Source organism: Scomber scombrus, chromosome 13 (assembly GCF_963691925.1).
Source record: "Scomber scombrus chromosome 13, fScoSco1.1, whole genome shotgun sequence".
Lineage (NCBI taxonomy): Eukaryota > Metazoa > Chordata > Actinopteri > Scombriformes > Scombridae > Scomber > Scomber scombrus.
In genome coordinates, this window is record NC_084982.1 from 2,979,970 (window position 1) to 3,003,059 (window position 23,090).

Sequence of the window (23,090 nt, forward strand, 5' to 3'; positions counted from 1 at the left end):
TAACCTTAGTACTTTACGGTTTTAGCTTTTCTATTTTTCAGCACAGTTTCACCTAAATTTAGCCGTTAAACAGTATCATTATAACTAAGTAAACAATGTCAACTAATGAATGGAATATATATGGTTTGTGTTTGTGTTTTGTCGGTGAGTTAAATGCATTTTCTAGAAGTCTTTAGGTGCTTTGGTCCTTGCAGGGTACCGTACCGGTAGGATAGCAGCGTGATTGCAGCGGGGCGGTGCAACTGTGTGGATATAAGCAGTCAGGACTGGCAGACTCCCAACACCTAAAATGAGCTCTTCTAACATGAAAACAATTACTGTAATCGGCAGGTGAGTAAAAAAAAATACCACTTTTTAGATGTTAAAGTTTGCTCCAGGCTGTGTGAAAGTGGTGGAACCATGTATGCACTGTTAGTTTGTCATTCATGAAACTGACATAGGAGTTGCTGTTTTTTAGTGATTTTTGGTTAGACTTTTCTACAGTTTTCAAAGTCTCGGTTATAAACGAGGATCAACTTTATGAAGTAGCGTTTGTATTGAGGCTCAATCATTAAAGCCTACTTTGCGTAAGCTTAATGTTATTTGCACCCTGTGTTCATTATTTCAACGCACTCAGCTAAACTTTGACGTCCTGTAAAGTGACCTCTCTTAAACCTAAAAAGTAAATACCAGATCAAGTTGATCACTCATAAGATTTGCAGATGCAAAATCCCCCCTACAGTGGTGATCAGAAGATCACAACTCACTAAACCTGCAGGATTTTGGAAAAATGACTCACTGTTTAAAAGAGAAGCAGGAATACATGTAATTGGGTCATGTGTAAAAACATGACAGGAAGCCAGGAAAAGGAACTGGCATCAGCAGTATAGAGCAGAGAGCAGGGAGAATGACCAACAGAGCCAAAATGCCATAGTTCAGGTGTCACTGACAGAAAAGGTTTGCAGTATAACAGACCTCTGATTTCTTCTCTGGAGTAAAGACAAAGTGCATTTCTAGTTAATGAAAATCTTTATATAATCATTATATTTAATGATCTTAACACCCATTAGTTTCACCTGTTTCAAGGGTAAAACAAACTAGAAGCGATGTATTGAAGAGAGTGCAGAAACACCACAGCAATAAGCACTGAGCATTGTGAGCCACCAAGATGGAGACAAAATAAAGAATGAAAAGACTGGAGCAACTATCACTTTGAAGGTTCAAGTTGTTGTATTGTTTAATGGGATTTCAGTTTCCAAAATGTCTATTACACAGTATTTTGAAGTATGGTGAATGTCTTCTATGAGTGATTATGTGTGTGTATGTCTTTTTCAGTGGGCTGATTGGCCGCTCCTGGGCCATGGTGTTTATCAGTGGAGGCTACAGTGTGAGAATCTATGACAACCAATCAGGACAAGCTGCCAACGCCATCACAGAAATCAAGTCAGTCTCGCTGCAAAACACTGAAGTCTTTGTCCAGCATTAAATCATCATGTAGACTTAATTAATACAATATTCCATCCATTTTTCATAGTTAAAATCATATCTTTTTTTCTGTGCATTTAGATTACACCACTCATCAGTCTAATTACAGGGTGTATCTGAGAGACACCCTGGGAAATTTTGGGAAATGTTATGTTGATCCTGAAAATCCTCCTGTCATAATACATGTGATATACAAATAAACTTGACTTGTCTGACTTAAGTCATATTAAAGACTTAAAGGTGTATTATGCAGGATTTATCAGCTGGTGTTTGTAAACACACAGCATTTAAAGCTGGCCCTTTTTGGTGCTTCGAGCAGCACAAACCAATACTGTGCTACAGTAAAGTCAATATCAGCAAACCTCAGCTAATCACACCAAAACTATCTGAATAGTAGGTCACATTGAGGGTTAGTTTTATAAGTTTTAAAGAGCTTTTGATTGAACTTTTGTATATGATGATCAGCCACTTCTATTTACTGTATTATAAACAGTTCTGTGTCATCCTCACCAGATATAGCCATGCTTTCACAACACCAACACCAGAGAATTTACACTCTTACAGCTTTCAGGTAAACAGGGGGTTGTGTTCACCCCAATAAGTCTCATATGTGGTTGTTCATAACCTGCTTTCCAAAGATTTAAGCTTCCATAACATCCTCAGCATTCACAGATCAGGTTATCATGGCTGCAAAACATAAAGGGAACATTAACAAGACATGCAGGTTGCATTCATGACTCACGAGGACCCTGTCCAAAATATAACCGTCCTTCTAGTACTTGCACATTAGACACATGGACATTGCATGATCAGTGGCTTCTTTATTAAAGGAACACACGGACAAGCACATGATCAGGCTGTAAAACTCCTTCATAGCCTAGTCATCACTGGTTAAACATTACTGTGGAATGACATGGACTTTTTTTGTAAAAGTAGTTAGTGTTACTGTCAAAAAGAGGACTTTTAAAGAACTTTTATAGCCCTTGAGTTGATGAAACAAATGCATACATATTTATGATGCTTTATTTTTATTGATTTATATATTCTGTAAGTAGTCCACCTGCTTCTACTGTAACTGGTCAGCTTGTAGTGGATTCAGATCAGCGTGTGGACAGTAGAGGGTGTCATTGCATTAGACTTTCCATCTCATTTTGTTTTGACTTGAAAGCTGTGAAGACTGAACCTAATCACACGCCCTGTTTTTGTTGACTCATCTGATAACAACCTGATATTAACCAATGAGTGACAGCCTTATAATTTAAGTTTTTATTACGGCTGAAAAACTAAACCAACACATCTAATCACAAACCAACTTTTCTTACTTGATCATGTCAACGTAATTTGAATTATGTTGAACTCACATCTGCCGCATTAGAGTATATCAGTAATCATTTTACTTGTAATACATGGCACTCCATTTAAAGTCCTTGAAGAGTGTGTGAGGGTGTGTGTGTGTTAACTGCGTATCGGTTCAGGAAGCAGCTGGGAGAACTGGAGGAAGCCCACATGCTGAGAGGAGAGCTGACCGCCACGCAGCAGCTCGCCCTGCTCAGCAGCTACGATGACCTGGCTCAGGCACTGGAGGGAGCCTTCTTTGTCCAGGTGACACACTGGAATACCACCAGCACCAGCGCACATTGTTATGACTGTTTGTCCCCCTTTCTAAAATTTAAGGGGAACTACAGATTGATTAGTCTCTGCTGATTTATTAGTTTTTTTTATCATTTACTTGATTATCACACTTCACACATTCAATTAGACACGTTTTCCAGATGTGGTCAGACTTTGATGGAACTTCGGGACGTGGTGCCACCCACTAGTTTAGAGTGGTGTTTTCAAATGTATATAGTGTGTGGCCCACAGGAAGCACAATATTGTTGGTTCATTTGTGTTTTAATAAATCTACATACATCTCACAGTTCAGTTCAGGCTTTTGGAGAGTTAGACTGGCTGGCTCAGAAGTGGTTTTCTGTTTCTATTTTCCAACTTTTAATTTACAGTTCTTTTCTTTTTTTCAGATAAATTAAAAATTAAAAAATCACAGCAGTAAAATGCACTCTCCTCAGATTGATTTATGCAATGTGACCTTGCTTTCTATAACACCTTTGTTCATCAAATATTTACCTTTTAGGCCTATCACTATAAAATCAATACCCAACTGTTTTCTAACTAACCCACATATATCTGAGCTTTCTGGAAACACTGTCACGTTTCAGGAGCCATTTATGAGCTGTTTTATTAAATGAAATACAAAAGTAGAGCCTTCCTTTAACAGAAGGTTGATGAGACACGTGCTGCCCTGCTGTTGAAATCATTACATGACATTTTAAGACCAAGTGACTCATCTCAGCTCTATCACACTAAAAAAAACAATTACACGCTTGCTTATCTTAACTCAATCATTTATAATACAACCACTTAAAATAAAGTAAAAGTAAAGTTTTTATGCCAAGAAAATGTCTTTCAGGTCAACCTGACTACTAAAAACAGACCATTGAAGGCAGGTGTAAAATAAATCAATACCCAGTACTGAGCTCCCGCTAACAGGGAACAATGGGGGACTTATTAGACACGGAAATAGCAGTTAGAAATATGTAGGTTCCCTGCAGATAGTCAGTCCCACATTTCCTGATAGCATGACACCATCTGATATTGATCAGGAATTGTTCTAGTCTCAACTACTACAGTTGTTTAATTGTATGTTTGTCTCATTCATATCGGTTACATAACACATCAATAATGAGTGAGTCTACAAGCGAGTGACATTTATCCATAATGGCTTGTTGCAGAGTCTAATACTTGGGTACAGTACAAAACATATCATTAGATAATAGACTGTCCACACGGTATCATTCCTCACATTCCTCACTTCTGTCAATATATATCTATACGGCCTTCTGTATTTACACAACCCTGTATTTAAATCACAGATCAACTGTGTGTGTGGGGGGGGGGGGGGGGGGGGGGGTTGCTACCTTGCATTCACTCAAAAATGTGGTCAGATAAACAATTGTTATTCTAAAATTGAAAGAAAGTGTTATTCCATATAGTATTTTAGCCTGTTGTGTTTGTATCCAAAAGAAAAGCAGGAGTGTGAACATAGTGTTCCAGAGAATAATATTTAATTACTGTGTTACAGATGATAAAAAATGACCCATTTTGTGTATGTATGTGTGTTGTGTGCAGGAGTGTGTATTTGAGAAGCTTGAGGTGAAGCAGAGCGTCTTCCAAGACATAGAGCGTCTAGTGGGGAAAGACGTCATCCTGAGCAGCTCCACCTCCTGTCTGGTGCCAAGCGACGTCTTCTCTAAAGTCCAGAACAGGAGTCGCTGCATCGTCTCCCATCCGGTTAGTGTGGGAGAAAGATTTCATACTAATAAACTTTAAACAGTTGAGGCTATTATTTATTCCCTAATCATGTATATAGAAGTTGACCATCATTTATTTATTCTTATAGTATCTGCTATAGTGAGTCATGTGCAGTAGTATATTTTCTAGCAGTCATTTGGAAATTGAAACACTAACAGTATCTATAATAGTACCAGTCAAACAACTAAAATGAATTTTGTAGACATGGTTAATTTATGTATTGTAATTTTTGTATCATATTTAACTGAAAACGTGTACCATGTACTATACTTAACTATGTATTTCATGGCTGATTTGATTGATTTTGTGTGTACAAATCCCATCAGTGAAGTATCAATGAAAAGCTATAAAACATAGCAGCCTTAGATCTTTATCTGCTGACTCTAAAGACAAAGAAACAGAGTATGAATCTTTTATTCTCATCAGACCTGGGACTATTAATGTCTGCCTGATAACTTGTCTAATGTGTGAGATTGGTTATCATCAACATTTCATATTTATTATTTCTGTAATTATTTTCTGTTATTGTACAATCTCACACACCCAGTGTGTTAACTTATAGCATGACACACACATCAATAACGTTAAAATGTTACATGTCACCACCAAGCACAAAAATGGATGAGTTACTCCACATTTGCACTCTCCTGTTCTTTTCTGCCCATAGATGTTACTGTTATTGACATGGGCAGTGATGTATTTGTAGTTTATAATCGGAGTATATAATATGCTTACAATACGTTATATAGTTTGTTTGTATATAGAATTCTATTGGGTTTTTTTTATCAATGAAGTTTCATCTTTGTGTAAAGGTGTTGGTGTTGGATAGTGTAGTGTTGTGTAGTTTGTACTTTAATCATCAAGTATATTTCTACTGTTAGGCTTTTTACAAATGAGTAAATGCATCACTTATCTGAGTTAAAGTGATTCATTCTCTATCAGTAATGTATGGTTGTCCTGTGCCGCCCAGGTAAACCCTCCCTACTATGTCAAACTTGTCGAGCTGGTACCTCACCCAGAGACAGCAGGTCCTGTTATGGACAGCACCCATACTCTGATGACAAAGGTAATGACTCCACAATTTTGAACTATTAGTCAAGTCAGAACCTAAAGGGGCCTTTATCTGACATCACAGCCTCTAAATTAGCAACTAACTCAAATCTGGCATGACAGTGTGTTTTCTAGTTCCTGGTATAACTGTATAATTTCCTTGAATGCAGAATCATAAGAATTGCCTTTTAATCACTATCGCTGTGCTTGACATGACTGATTTCTCTGGGTCTAGGTTGGGCAGGCACCTGTCTGTCTGAAGAAAGAGATCGATGGCTTCGCCCTCAACAGAGTGCAGGCAGCTATCATCGCAGAGTCCTGGAGGCTGGTCCAGGTCAGTGCCCGCACGGTTTCTGGGGGCCTTGGTGGGGTTCTCATTGCCTTTGTTAGGTTCTTTTCAAATTCATATAATAATAATTCTGATTATAATAATTTTATGTATATAGCATATTTCAAATCAAAGTTACAAAGTACTATACAATAAAAATAAGTAAAAAGTAATTAAAATCCAAAACTTAAAAACCAAGATAAAGTAAGAGAAAAGTAAGTAAAATCATAAAATAAATTCTAAAAGGATTGGTGTGATGTGGTTGCTTCTCTTACGACATGTTAAAAGCCTGAAGCAACGTTTTGTATAAGTCGTAGTCTTTGGATTTGTCGCCTACTTAGACCCGAGTAAAGTGTGTTGCAGTAGTCAAGTCTGTATAATATAAAAGAATGAATGACCTTTTTCTAAATTTGCAAATGAGAGGAATGGCCTAATCTTAGTTAGCATTGTATTTACCCTAATTTGATATAACTTTAACACATCCATCAGGGTTTGTATTCATTTTACATGCACATTAGAAATCAGTTAAAGAGTAATTGCATAAAAATAAATAGAGATTGAGTTTGGGGTTGAGATGGGTTACTGAGAGTGGGAACAGAGGGAAGCTATTAATTGTACTAAATAGCATATTGTAAGAAAGGTGTCCTGTATCTCCAGTGGAACACTAACCACTTAAATATATAAGTGAATATGAACAGAACATCATCATTTGGCATCAGTATGTTTTCCTTCACATGTTTGGGAACTTCTACATTTCATAACCATAACTATAACTAAAACATTTTAGTGTGTCATTACAATGTAGTTAGGTCCTCGGTATGACTGTAGTTGTTAAAGGTCCTCATAAAGCACAAAAGTGTGTGTGTGTGTGTGTGTGTGTAGTTTTGTGTTTTTTTTCTAGACAAGCACTCCTCAGTCTCAGTGATGCTTTGTTTGGCTGAGTGGAGCTGCTGATGGTTTTGTAATAGAGGCAGAAAAGAGGAAGCTACTTGTCAGCTCACCTTTGCTATAATCGCTATGGTCTTCTTCCAAAAGGAAATACAATGAGAGTAAATAAGCTTGAGCTCTGATGACAGGCACCATTACATGATCATACTGAGGAAGAACGCCAAGCCCGATACACGTTACAATCTACAGCAGCTTCCAATCCAAGACTTTTCTGTGCTCCTCATGCCACTGATTGCTTGTATTTCTGCATATTAAAGGATACTCTCACTTTTCTGTATTGGATGGCTCTCCTCCTTTTTTCTGAGGATTATCACTGAAGGCCTGGGGAAGCCTTCTTTCCACTGTTTCCTGTGGATACCATTACATGATCACTCATGGAAGAAATATTACAATTATGAGGACGATGATGAACATGAGGAGAATTGACAGAATATTAACTTGAGACGTATGCAGCGTGACCTAAACTGAACCCACATCAAGATTTGAGTCCTAGTTTCCTCAGATTACCATCTTTACTTAATAAAGTCACAATAGATATTCCTAGAGAAGATTCTTGAACTTTTGTAGTAAATCTCCCCTTTTTTCCTTCCCTCTCTTTCTCTGTCTGTTATCAATATCTTTCTTTTCTGTTTTGTATTGTCACATTCTATCTTTATTTTGTGCTGTCCCCTGTCTGCAATCAGTCAACGTTCTGTTGGTTATTTCAACTAAACACCAACTCTTTTGTATTGACTGTTGACTGGATTACAGCATAATTAAAGGTGTGCTCTGTGAGGATGAATTACTACTGTGTATTAGAGCAAATCCCATCTCTCATTACAGGGCTCACACACACACCGCACACACCACACACACACACACAGGACATAATAACCCCAAAGAGGGGCTTAGATCAGTCTCTTTTTTGCTCTCTACCTCTTTATTCCGTGTCTTTTCTCTGTCGGAGATGTGCAACAAAGAGCGGTCCTTTCACAGCTCAATCAGCATATTGTGTCCTTGTCCCTGACATTACCGTACTCCTAAATTACAGTGTGTCAGTGTATCAGACAGACAATGACTGTTAGCCCTCTCCCTCTCTCTCTCTCTCTCTCTCTCTCTCTCTCTCACACTCTCTCTCACTCACACACACACACACACACACACACACACACAAAAGGCACATACACACACACAAAAGACACACACAAAGTAAAATAACTGCATAAAAACTCCTAAATACTTTAAAAGAACAAAACAAAAACTCATGAAACTAAACAAACAACAAAGTGAGTGTGGTACTCGATACTTGATGATGTCCATTATTTCAGCACAGGAGGTTGTTTCAGTGAACTGATCGATTTTTATCAGCAGATCTGTATCAGACAATGTTTGTTTTGAACTGCTGTCCGTAAGCTATAAAAAAAAAAAAAATACTGATCTGTGAATGACTTGTCTTCACAAAAATGGATGCTTATGAAAAGGACTAACTAATTATGTCCAAAGATTATTTAATAATTAATCAAAACTGAGCCAGCCGTGACAGCAAAAATCCCTCTACCAGATACTGGACTTCAATTATTTTAACTTTGTGTTTATATTTTGTGATTACACCCATTTTATACAAATTATACGTATAAGAATTGGCTATGGGCGTATATGAATGAATAGAATCGTTCTACTCGTGCTACTTGTAGCCTTTATGTGAACTTTAGGTTGATACACTGGCAGAGGACTTTGTAAGTTTTATTCAGTACTTCAACAAAGCACTTATTCAACAAAGAAAGAAACACAGATGGACACTTTGAAAAGGTAAAAAGACACTCTTCAAATAATTACATTATGTTTTTGAACTGTCAAACGCTGAATAGTTTATTAACTTGCATGCTTAGATATACCAGAAGCCTAGATACACCAGAAATCAATTATAAGTCACTCGTGACTTCACACTGATTTTTACACTCTAGAAAGAATTTTCAACAGTACTAATACAGGATAAATGCATGACGGAAAAGTTCTGCTTCTATACTCTAATGGTAGGGTTGGTCCATCACATGTGTATACACACTACATAGAAAGATTCACATGACTTGATGATGAGGTAGATGGTCATGCCCGAGCTCTTCCTTCTGACTGTGCGCTTCATTGTCTGTTTCTCATCAGACTGTCCCTCATGTTTCTCATTATTCAAATAAAAAGCACAATACTGATTGCAAGATTGAGTCACTAATGTTGACGTATGTACAGAGATTTCCAGCAAAGATTTCCTTCTTTTAAACTTTTATTGTGAATAACAGCCACACACAGCACTTACTCTGCCTTCACACAGTGGTAGTATTAAATCATGTTTTTGAAGGCGCAAAAAAAACAAATCATATCTCTCCTTACCAAGATTTCTCATTGATTTGTTTGAATCAATCTATAAAATGCATTTCCTGCATGAAAATGTGTGAATGCTGACAGCTGGAATAAATCGCAAAGCATCGTCACCTACAGGTGAAATTGTATTGAATGCTTCAGAGTTTTTCAGCATCCCCATCTGTACAACTTTGCTGAATTTGGTCACTATGGAATATTACATTTAAGAGATATGGCAGTTAATAAATAGTATGGTGACCACAAGTGGTGGCTATTGGAGTCATGCATCAATATGACATGCAAATTCTCATGGAGAACTTGTGTACCAAGTTTCATTTTATTAAAGACAACAGAGTTGTAGAAATATGTTATCATGTTACTTTAGCGCCCCCTGTGGGCAAAAATGTGTCAAATGTTACACACTTGTGCAGTGTGGCTATATGTACAACATTAAGTTAATTGCTATTGAATTTAGCATTGAAGAGTTATGGTCCATTAACAGCATTAAGCCATGCCTTCAAAATGTTGGTTACCAATTACAGATAAACCGTAACTGACACCCAAAAAACAACTTTTAACAACAACTTTTTTTTCCAAAATGCTGGAAAGATGTTCCTGGCACAAATGGGTGTGGCCTATATCAGTCAAATTGGCATCGATCAGAGAATACAATGTGCAAATAGAGTTTTGCTTGACCTCACGGTTCAGAAGTTGTTTGCAAAAAACATAGAACATGTCTTAACTGATCACATGGTGGCGCTATTGGTACCATGTTTTAATTGTCAAGTGGGACATCTGTCTGTGAAGTATGAATACTGAAGCACTTTTAGTTTTTAAGATACAAGATTCAAACATTCCTCCCAGAAACTTTCTATTATACATTTTTATTATATATATTTATTTATTTTATTGTATAAAATAACTGGAATATGCTAGAAAGGCAAAAACGAATAGCATAAATGTCCTTAAAGAATTCAACATGTTAATATTTCAATGGTTTTAGTAGCTAACAGTATGCAGAAAGTTTTCAAGAACAGTGAATGCTAATCAGCTGATCATTTGTGCATTGTTAACTAGAGAAATGTAAACAGACTGTCAGAACAAGTTGATCCAGTGAATTAGCTTTTCTAACCTTATCCTCTGGGCAATGTTTGCATTCCTGTGTTAAATACAGTATGTCATGGTATCTTTTAATGAACCGTCACAACACATGATTAGTTAAAAATAACATGTGTTACGTTATACGTTCAGTGTAATACATATCAACGCAGGCAGCAAAGGATAGGACCCACTCCATATATAACATAACATTCACTTTTGAACACCAGATGGACTTAGGCTGCATTCACACCAAATCCGGCAATGTGTCACCTTCCCACAGGCTTGTGTGAAGATGTGGGGGTGTCACTATATGGCTCGATCCGGAAGGTGACACTAAAACACCCAAAGCTGTTTGCCAACCACCATTAAACATCAAAAGTAGATACATTTTAACCATGGAGCTATTAAGATAACTAAATACAGCAATGGAGGGCAGGTCCTTGTTCATTCCTATGAAAGTTGCTCAGTGGTGCATGAAGACAAAAAAAAAAGAAATTAAACAGATGAATGCATACTGTGCACAAGAAGCATGAGGACCAAATAATTTGCAGGCCGAGCCAACTAACTTCCAGTTTTACCTTGAACGGGGATGGATTGATTTAATTGTGTGGTTCTGGGTAATTGTGCGAAGGTTTTGATGCTGTGACAGTGGAATGCTACAATGCTACATGGTATTTATTCTTCTTGTGGGTGTCCTTGGTCTGACTGCCAGATTACATGATCGGCCACTGCAGCATGACATTGGGTTGAGTTTCGGCAAAAGTTGATTCTGGTTGAACTTCTTTCCGGATGGCAACTGCAGTTTTTTTTTGCCGAGCCCCATGTAGTCCCCCAGTGCACCCATTCAAATGATCTTCAGGACTGCCATTTTTGCCGCATTACTGGATTTGGTGTGAATGCAGACTCACTGTCACGCTGGCTCTTTGGCTCACTTATTGCATGACTCTACCCTGTCATCAATCAGCCTGCTGCTGGGAGAATTTCCCAGGCTTTATAAACTACATGTGATGTACACAGTGACCCCAAATTTAGATTTCCCTGTACAGCAATGTGATCCAATACAATAACTAATACCTTTTGTTAAACTTACATATTTTCACATATTATTACATATTACTTAAAATATCTCAACAAGTACTGGATTGATTTCCATGAAATTTGGTAGACATTCATAGTCATTCATAGTCATATTTAGAGAACGAAGGCATAAATCAGATCTGTTGATTCGCAACATCACACATGAAAATTGTCATTATTGGTGAAGTAATTTTTTTTTTTTCTAAACATTTGAGCAGAGTACACCTAACCGTGCTATGTGAGAAGCCATTGCAATTCACTTGAAAGAGAAACACTTTTATAATAGCACTGGTAAAGGAACATTTGTATTGAAAGATTTATTGAAGAGTTTATTTGGGAGTATTATGTCTTCAGTATATACTCACAAGTAGAGAGCATCAGGCATTATGGTAATTAAAGGGTAGTATGACTTGCAGCAAAGGTCTTGCTTTTGTCACAGTTCTGACTTTTTAAGATTTTTGGAATTTTTTTCCTGTCCTTGAGTGACTCCGGATTCTTTGTTTCAAGAGGAGCTTCTTGTCTCACCGATGAGCCAAGTGGCCCAGTCAGGTGAAAGTGCTTGTGAGTGTAATGAATGTCAAACACAAAAAAAACTAGCAGTCACTTGGAGTAACACTTCACTGGCTTTCTGCTTCCACGAATTTCAGCATTTAGTGTACTTCAGTGAAATGAAGCAAGGTTTGCTGTGTTACTGACTCTGTACAGGCTGTAACATAGCTATGCATCCACCATGTGATATCTGTGTCTTCACACAGACCCGTGGAAGTTCAGACTGCTTGTGAGGCTCCAGTTGAGGAGAATTAACCCTGAGGGCACCCTTAGGTCCTAACTGACAAAAATGCCACATTGCTGTTAAAGTGTGAAACTTTTCCCCCCGGGTGGAGGAGCTCATCACAGAGCGTTCTGACCAATCCGAAACTGTTTACTGTAAAGCAGAATGAAAAAAACACACGTATCCAAAGTTGCCGAGATCCAAGCACGAATCAAATCCCTCAGATTTATGCATACGGTAATATGTAGGTGACAGAGACCAACTTCAGTGGGTTCAGGAGTGTGTATGTATGTAGACATCTCAGTGTGTCTCTTAACATCCAACATGTCTATGTGAAAAGCATGTGGATGAAATGCTTAATTTCTATGCTTTTTTTTTTTTTTACATTGACATAGTGTTCCTGGAACCACCCACATTTCAAGTCTTTGGTAGACTTTGTATTTGCCAGTCATAACAATATAGTCAGACGGTGAAAGCAAAAAAAATAAAAATTGGGCAGTTGACTTTGCGTTTCCTGTCAATCAAAGCAAACATGCTTCAAAACAAACATTTGATTTAGACAAACATGTAAATCAGTTAAGTTGTTGTAATGTAGGTACGTGTAATCAATGACTTTGCACAGTTCAGCATAGATTTTGACAATTTTTTCTGTTTGGTTCATGATAGAACAGCAATCAACCTATTTCACAGCTGAGATTTTGACTCTTAATAACATAGACAGTGGTTCATTGAGTTCAAGTATTCAGTTCTCATGGCCCGTGCGTGCTCAGTCTCCAACATGACTGATGGTGACATGTAAATGGAGCAGAGTCACGAATGAAGTCGGTAATTACACCTGTGCTTTTTCTGTGCTGACGAGTACAAACGTCTGCCGTGGAAATGGTCTATAACCTTGTGTCACGGCTGGCGTAAATCTGTTTTGTTTGAGTAAAAAATAACCAAACAGTTTTTTTTAGAACTTGAAGAACTTAAGAACTTTACATCGTTACATTACAATAAAATTTAAGGGCTGAATCCTCCAACCTGCTCAACATAAGGTTTTCCTTCCTTAGGTAGGTTATCCAGATACAGGTCACACATTGATTCAAGGTGTAACTGACGTAGAGAACATGTTTAGTTAAGGCAAGGCAAGGCAAGGCAAGGCAGTTTTATTTATATAGCGCATTTCATACACAGTGGCAACTCAATGTGCTTTATATAAAACAAACATTTAACAGAAAAAATTGAAGGAAAAAAAAGCAATTTTGAGAAATAAAAATAAAACCCAATTATAGTAAACACATACATACTGAGATCCAACAGGACCAGAACTGACACCCTGCCTGAGTCAGTGTTCAACCTTATGTCATTTAACACTCTAATAAGAGCTGTTTCTGTACTGTGATGAGGTCCGAAGCCTGATTGAAATGTGTCAAAAAGGCCACTGGAGTTCAAGAAATTGCTGAGTTGATTAAAAACCACTTTCTCAATGATCTTGGCTATAAAAGGAAGATTTGAGATAGGTCTGTAGTTGGTTAACATGGAAGCATCAAGCGTTCTCTTTTTTAAGAGTGGCTTAATGGCAGCTACTTTTAGGGGTTTAGGAAACGTGCCTGATTGAAGTGAGCTATTTATTATTTGTCGCAAATCTGTTTGGACAGAGTTCACAATAGTTTTTAAAAAAGTCTGATGGCATTGTGTCAAGACAGCATGTTGATGGTTTTAGATGCTGAACTGTTTCCTCTATGGTTTTTTGGTCAACTGTTTTAAATTCTGACATCGCAGTTGAGTTATTCCTGGGAGGTCTTAAGTGTAAATAAAACTAAACAAAATAAAACTGATGTTCTTGTTGAGCTCACAGTTTGCCAATTACAAATGATCTAACACGTTTTGAGCATTGTCAGCATCATTTTTGAAAACAATGCGCTAACTTGTCAGACAGGAATGATTCCTCTGTGTCTTTGACAGCTCAGAGTTGATCATCAGGTAAATCTGGAACAGTTAGTTTCAGCCTGTCATAGTAAAGTATGGGGGACGGGCTCTTATTAAGTTATACTGCATGTCTGAGTGGTTGTGTCTGAATGCGTCTCAGGAGAAGATAGAATCACGATAACAAGAGTTGCCACTTTTGTCCCCACTTTTGAAGAAATAAGCTATGAATGTTGAGCCAGGAGCAGGTGAACTAGATTAACCTCAACCAGATGAACTGGGCTTCCCTCCACTGATCCACCGTGTGTTCTAATATAAAGTCGTTGTTACTGTAGATGGAAGGGCTGCAACAGGAGAAAGTGAATTCTCTGAATATCTAATACAAATAAGTTGTGCCATAATTGAAAGTTTCCCATTTCTACAGTACAGGGATTTAAAAAAAAAAAAAAAAAAAGCAGTTATACCAGTTTGAATGTTAGTTTAATCATTTTTTTTCATTTTTATGTATCACAATAATAAGAGATAATGAAAAGTTTAGACATAAATGACTATCTATACATATATATATTTTATATTTCTTTATTTTGAATTGACTGAATTGATTACTTTTTCTCAGGTTAGCTTTAAGTAGTTCAAGCAACTGGTTTCAAAGATGTTTCTGTCTGATTAGATTTGTATCTTTTGGAATAGATTTGTTTAGTTTCGTATCTGATATTCAGAGATTTTCCTTCAAAGCAGAATCAAATGTATGCATATTAATAATGGGATTGAAGTCTTATAAGACAAAGATGGTGCTGGACTTTTTCGAAACAGTAATTTTTGTTGATATTATGTTGTTGCGTCTCAATGTATGTCGATATGGGTTCTGTTGATATACATGCATTTAAATATATACAGTATAAATGCATACTGCATCCTTGAAATACAGACAGTTAAAAATGACTACATTTATTTTTTCTTTTGCGTACATGTAAATGGGACATTCGACACACATACACACACACACACACAAACATACTTTACCTGAGTCATTTTTAGAAACTGGTTCATTCTGGTTTGAATTTGAATATTCTGTCAAGTGGTGTCAAAGGCACCTGGCTGTAGTCTACACATGTAACATAAACTGACTGATTTCACACTCATCACCAAGCTGCCACACCAGGACACCACTTTATCTTTTACATCCAAAACCTGTTTTCCATCTATAGTTTATCTACATAAAGAGAAGCCGATGGCCAAAATCTCACCCCCCCTGAGTGTGATGGACCAACCAAACTAATCAAACAACAGTATTTTTTCACAGTTTTTGGACATTACATTCCAGCAGTGCATTGGTAAAAAAGAAAGAATGTGGACATTAAATGGCACTGACGGCTCTGGAGGAACTGAATGTTCTATTCAAATACTTGGACTATTTTAGGCAGGTGCATTAGATTGTCCGCACGGTTGTCAATTTGTTTTAGTGTTGCCATGATTTTATATAAAGGATAGAATGTAAAATGAGGATAATAGAGTAGACAGAGGAAAGATCATGCGTAAGAAAATTTAAATTGATGGCATGTTGAGTATGTGGTTCTGCACAGTTTGTACTGCAGCATGCTTAGAGAGTATAATATGTGATGATGTGTGAATCACGTTGTTGTGACACATAGACTCGTTGAATGAGAGGTAAAGAGTTACAGATACAATCCCCACCCTCGATTTTCCTCCTGCCAGTGTGAGGATTAAAACCTGTTCTCAGGTCTGTTTTAGTGTTAAAGCTGGTATTCTATAGAAGGTCAGGTTAATTGCTACAGCATCATCATCGTCACTCAGCTAATTTCATTTAATAACACCTCAATTTAGAACACTGACAATGACGCTGCACCCATCAGTTACATAAAAACGCACACACCTTTCTTTATTCTTTTACACCTGCCTTGTTTCAAACTCTATAATGTAACTCTACTGTTCCATCTAGTCAGAGGGGTTCACATTGCAACTTAATGAGGCACACACACCTTACAAATTCTGCTCTTAAAAATGCTTTGTGGGTCTGTCACTCGCCTGAAGTACTGCTATCATTTAATCAAAGTTGACGGTGAGTCAACAATGGAAAGAAAGACACTATTTGACACTATTCGCTTCACACGTCATTAAAATATGCTGGGAACAACAAGAATAGAAACCAAATTACAGTATGGATGGTTTATTTTGGTAACAGCATTAATAATATTTTATTATTTTTTATCATAAGGGCTTGGTCACACCAGGATCAGAATGTTAATTAAGCAATTCATTTCAATGGAACTGCAGCAATCAGTGGCATAGGATTCAGTTTTTATACACATTTGCAAACTGTCTTGACTGTATTCATTTGAAGGAATGGTGGAAAATAAAGTCCAAAATGGGGAAAGCATTTTATTACAATATGCTGTGTTCCTTAATCAAATGTGCCAAAATGGGACGCAATGCCAGTAGAGGTTTCCTGTTTGTGTCCATTTTGCCATGAACATTAGTAGCTCCGACCTACATGATATGCAAATAGTCAAGGTGTAACCAAGCTGTCAGCATCACCTGTTTAGTCGTGCCATTGGCTTTTACAATCGGATACTAACACAGCTTGTGAGCATCATTGTTTCATCCAAGAACTAATCATTCCCTAAAAAAGACCAAATATAACCTCAAGTTTGGCCCTGAGTATCAAGGCCTGTAGGATGAGAGTGGCTTTGTGGTCCCTCTTACATAATAGGGACCCCCCCCCCTTCACCTCTTCTAACACACACACACACACACACACACACACACACACAGAGTAAGTGGTCCTTGAGTCGAGGCCAGCGTTGGAAAGCAGAGCGGGCTGAGAAATCAGCCGGTTGCCCCCGGTGATTATAGTGGAGAAAAGACCCCGCCCTCCACCCCGCTCCGCTAAGATAACAGGCCCGTTGTTGGACGTGGGGCCCAAACAAAGACGACCCTGTCCCCCCTCCTCTCGCTCACCCTGCTCTGTGTATCTGTATCTGAGCTTTGATTTCCTCTGTGGTCGGCCAACAGGTATCTCTAACCCAAAGATACCTGAACCACTGTCTCCATCCTCAGTCCTTCTCCTCCTCCCTGTACAGCCCACATAATCCTGAGGACACAGAATTGGCTGATTAGGGTAATTTTAGATGGTGGGAGTAGTCCAATAGGATCAAAGGGAATCATGGTTGGTCCAAGACCTGGAGGTAAAAAGCCGTGACTTTGTTAAACTTCCAAGAAAATACAGTTTGTTCCATCCTGATAGTCTGACAGTAGATTTTGAGTTGCAGTTTATTGGAAACAATTTGTGTTTGTCTGTTAGGAAGCTGACACAGTAGATTGATTGACAGATTTGCCCCCTTGTACGAAATTTTTTAAAAAGGAAGATGAACATAAATCAGGTCAGTACAATTAGCTGTGTCACTGTAACTATTTGTATTCTCTCTTCCTCCATCAGGATGGCATTATCTCAGTCAAAGACATCGACCTGGTGATGTCAGAGGGACTAGGAATGCGTTACGCCTTCATTGGTCCAATGGAAACAATGCACCTAAATGCGCCTGAAGGTAATGTTCCCAGTTTGGACTTTTTGCTCACATAAGCAGAAGGTCGCCTCCCAAAACACACCTCAAACTTTTCTTTTATTTGAGTGAATGGAAAAACAAGTAAGTTTTACCAAAAAAAAAAAAAAAATCGAAATCTATAGATACTCTTACTTCTTCACCGGTATAGAGGACTTTTTTTGCATTTATACAGTTTTTTGTTTGCATTTAATATAAAAATATGAGGAAATAATTGAGATTATTAACCTAAAAAAAACATAATTAAGAGATTCAACATAGTAAAAATAGCTTAAAAGTATAATCACTGATTATTGAACACAATTACAACTGTACGATTTACAGTTCTTGAGTCAACATACCAAATTATAAGTTAAAATAATACTAGTTGCTGACTTACAATAACTATCAGTAGTTAATGACACTACCACAGAGCCCTCTATGAGCGCTACATACATGTACTGTACATACTGTGGCATTCCTGGATGTGACGGAGAGATAGAGGGAGAGTGAAACCTCAGGCAGGTGGAGAATATCAAAGGGGAGTGTGAAACCCAGAGCGTAACCCTGACTGTGTACACACACCGAAAAGGGCTGAACAAAGCGGCCTTTTGATGGCTAGCGATGAATGCACTCCCTCACACCAGTAATCCAAAACTCACAGAGCCCACATTACGGCCTTCAACTCTACTCTAAACCCTACCTGTAGTTACAGCGCTCCAGCTTTCCGCTGTTTTTTTTTTTTTTCCCGGCTCAGGGAACGGTAGTTTGATAGCATTTCTCGAAAGATGTCCAAGACTTTTTTTTTGTTTCCTGTCCTTAAATCATTCCAATCAGATAAAGGAGCACTCAGGCTTTCTGTCTATGTCTGTCTTTCTGCTCTGCCTCAATGACTTTTTCAAACATGGTGCTTGTACAGGAGGAGCCCTTAAAGGAATATTCCACTGAAAAGCCACTGCCTGTTGTCTTGAAGGTGGGTCACAGCAGGATTCATAACAGTTACAATTCATTTAAATAGGGAGTTCACTAGTTTCACTGCCAAAAAGCATCACAATGTGAATAGAAACATCTCAAACTAGTATTCTAAGCAAGTTATGTCTAAATACTCATATTCATATTTAGCTTCCTAGCTTGCTACATTCATTTTGAGACATATAATTACCATCACCCATTCAGATTTCGATCCACTGGATTCAATTTCCTTGATCGTGACGCATGAAATACAAACATAGTCGAAAAACCTCCAAAAAAAAAAGACATCAGCAAGAAGAGAAGAATTTGAATGGCTTGAAATGACACGTGTATCTTCCTCCCACACAAAGTCTGTGTGAGGGTTTGGTTGAAGGTAGATGGTACTTATCACACCGTTGTGTCATGTGTATATATATATATGTATGTAGATAAATATAGTGTGTCCCACTAAGTTTCACATAAACAAGTTCATCATCAGGATAAAACATGATGTAGTTACATTTTTGTAAACATTATAAAGGTTATTATGGTAAAATAAAGTATTAAAGGTCAATCATTTTTCAGTTTGTGTGACTGAATAATTTTACAAGAGTCACACTTTTAAACGCGTGAAATGGTTTGACAGAGCAGAAAGAGACGCCCTCTGACCTTTTCTACTTAAAAAGCTGGTTCGAAGCAGTTTGAGCACATCTTTATTTATTTATTTATTTAACATTGCTCCACACTTGACTGCTCCATATTACTTCAAAGATGCAGTCTACATCTCCCATATCTCTTATCACAGGAATGTCAACAAACTCACTATACCGCTGGCCCTCTTTATGATCTCATTTGTCTAAACAGTGTTGCTTCATATATCATTAGCTGTGTGTTATCTTTCTGTTTGTCCTTCCAAACAAATGCAGTATTGAAGTATGTTTATGTAAAGGTACCAGAATTTTAGAAAGTATTCCGCCATTTATAAAAATGCTACAAACAAATAAGTCTCTCAATCCAACTTAATGTTAATGAGCCCAAGAGAAGAGAATATTGTGGTTCAGGACTATGGGACTTTTTATATAACTATTGTTCAATGTCATAATCTATTATCAAAATCATTTGAACAGTTGAGTGAGTAAAGCACCACTTCAACAGAAGCAGGTGTAAGGTTTCCCCTTCATTGTGTGGCTCATTGAGTAAAAGGATAATTAATATTTAACAGTGTATTTGGGCAGCACATAAATGATTCATTAGTCATGTCTGTTTCCTACATTGCATATTAATCATTACAGATTAGTTAATGAGACTAATAAAATAAGTCAAAGAAATCACCCTGAAAGTAAAATAAGCAAAGATAGAAGGAACTCAGAGTTATTCATAAAGTCTCTTATGTGCACTAGCTGCAGGGAAGAGTTCTCGTTTGAGAGTGAATGATGTCACCGTTTTATTATACACCAGAACCATAAAATGTTATTAATGACCACATCTTGTAGTTTTCCTCAGTGGTTCTCTGTGCTGTCAACACATTTTAAAAAAAACAGAGGCTGATTCAGATATAATTTAATACTGGGAATATTTACTACAGAAAATGTAAAATTGATTTCGTGCTGTATCTTGTAGTCATTATTCAGTGTAACTTAGGCAATACATTGCAATACAATCACGTTCTTTGGAGGGAAAATAACCAATATGCATGATATTAAATAAATGTAATCATAGTGGTTCATTTCATAGCTTCTGTAGGTGTATTTTCATCTTTTCAGCTCAGTATAAGGTTCAAATTATAATAAAGATACATGTAAACAGCTATCCAGATCTATGCAGGTAGGGGTGTTATGGATAACCGTATATTGCAGAGGCTTGCAAAGGAGTAAATGCACACACTTCCTAAAGCATGATGTATGGTCCTGTGCATCAAACAAACTGATTATAATTCAAACTGGCATAACAAACATACAAGCATAAGAAAAACAGCCACTTGAATGTACCTGTACTACACATGCCCATTCATTTAAATCCCAGAGAAACATCTTCCAGTTTACTATTGCAAGTGCCTGATAGATGGAACAATAGATAACACAATCAACCCACACTAATTAAATCATAACAAGATAGCCCATTAATATCATGGAAGAAGATTGTTACGTTAAATCAAAAATCCTTGCCTTCCCCCTCTGATCAGCTGTTCTCCCACAGGTTTAGAGGACTATATGCAGCGGTACGGAGTAGGCATACAGAGGGTCCTGAACTCCTTCGGACCTGTACCAGACTTCTTTGGCAAGGAAGCGAAAGGCATCATTAATGTAAGTATGATGGAGACCAAAAGAGACCATCCATTCACCAAAAACTTCACAGAAGGTAACTGTTGGTCCTATCAAGACACCGAGCCACACATGAACGACTTACAGTGTAAAAATGTAAAATATAACCCTATTTATTTATCTAGATCACAGACATATAATCAAAACAGATTATTGCCACGACACTTCCATCGATGAATACAATGTTTTTGCGATGGTGCCTTTAGTTCTGCATGACTAAAAGTCAAGCATTCCTTCTCACCCCAGCGCCATTTAGCTTCCTTCTAAGTAAGCATTACCTAGTCACATGCTATCACAGGCTGTTAAAATGTTAGCCACAGAAGGTCATCATGTGAGGACACACTGAGCCAGAGCAATAAATAGTTTAAGGTAAACTAGTTTAAAGGACAATAGCAGTCAATCTGTTCTGACTTTGTGCCCCCGGACAAAACAATGTATCAATTGTTTTTTCTGGTGTTTTTAGCCTCACTTAGCATACTTTTTTTTTTCATTCCCTGCTGTCTACAGGAGATGAGTGAGCTGATTCCCAGTGACCAGCAGCATCTGACGGAGAGGAAGGAGAGGAGGGATAGGCTTCTCATGAGTCTAGCCAAGCTGAAGAAGGATAACTAAGATCAACATGCAGGGCACAAAATCATGAACACTTCTAATTACAGCTGTTGATTTCACATATAACCTCCATCAGAGGGATTTTACCTGTTTGTCTGTTTTCATGCCAAGTGGAGAAATATGATTTGATCTTAAGTAAAATACATTAAATATAAGGCACACCAGCACAGGGTGTTTTGATAGTGCTAGTGGAGGTTTATTCTCTGATGTGCCTTTTTATAGATTCTTTTGGGGCATTTTTACCCACATTTCAGGAGAGCTATGGACCTCTACCCGTTAAGTACCAGGGATTCCATTATAAACATCTGCAGTATATTTTATCTACAACATGACCTCAATTCTCCGATGTGGTAATTAAAATGTTAATTCTGTGAAAAATGTGAAATAAAAAAAAAGTGAAATGAATTTTGATGAAAGCAACATAATCATACATTGAAACCATGCATTTTAAAAAATAAATAAAAACTTATAAAGTCAAATGTCACTTTATATTCTAGGATTTATTACTGGTGCGGTCTCTGTTTCCTCCCACAGAACAAATCAATGTGTCGCTTTTAAATGGTTACTGATAAGTTCCTGAATGCCAGGACACAAGAAATGGAAACATGTCACGAGTGTTTCTTTGGCTTGCTGTGACATTTCTGCTCTACTCATTTTTGCAGATTTTGTTTCACAGTGATAAGAGGCCAGAGAGAGAGAGAGAGAGATCACATGATAGTTCTGTGGCCCACCATCCAAGAAATGTCAACAGCAAACCTGAAAATAAATTCGAGTTTGAAGATTCAGAAACATTTAACACTTCAAATAAAGAGGAAATATTGAAGAGTCTGTACTATTCTAGGTCTGCAATCAAATTTAGGAAAATATGTGGAATGGACCAATATAACTGCTTTGTACAAAAGGTCAGATTTTATTTAGTTGTATTCCTTTCATTGAAGCATTCAGATCTAATCATCAGAGAATCATTCAAGTAACTCAATTTGCAGCCAGTGTTCACCTGTTATAAATATGTCTAAGTGAAAGTACTGAATACATGACACAAAACTCCAATCAGCAAAAGTACTGTCTAAAGAAAGCTGGGTTGTAGTGGACTCAGAGGCTGAGTAGCAGTTACTAACCCACTTCTCAGGAGGGGAAACGAGGCCAAACGCTTGGTGTGAGCTGAGAAATACCAGCTATCACAGTGTATGACTGGATCAATCCAAGTTTAAGATTAATGGCAGTAATAGAACATACATATACTAGTATGTTTTGGGGTTTTTTTGTCTGTGACTATTCATGTATTTGAATGTTTTTGA

The 23,090-nt window shown here is 37.5% G+C and overlaps 1 protein-coding gene across 1 annotated transcript; it reads left to right on the forward strand.

The window, feature by feature from the left end:
- Positions 1–218: 218 nt before the first annotated feature.
- Positions 219–22,276, forward strand: cryl1 (crystallin, lambda 1). Its single transcript, XM_062431444.1, has 9 exons — positions 219–330; positions 1,315–1,422; positions 2,940–3,066; positions 4,651–4,812; positions 5,804–5,899; positions 6,119–6,217; positions 17,809–17,917; positions 21,059–21,165; positions 21,691–22,276. The coding sequence occupies exons 1-9, from the start codon at positions 290–292 to the stop codon at positions 21,793–21,795; spliced, it is 954 nt and encodes a 317-aa protein (XP_062287428.1). The 5' UTR covers positions 219–289; the 3' UTR covers positions 21,796–22,276.
- The last annotated feature ends 814 nt before the right edge of the window (positions 22,277–23,090 follow it).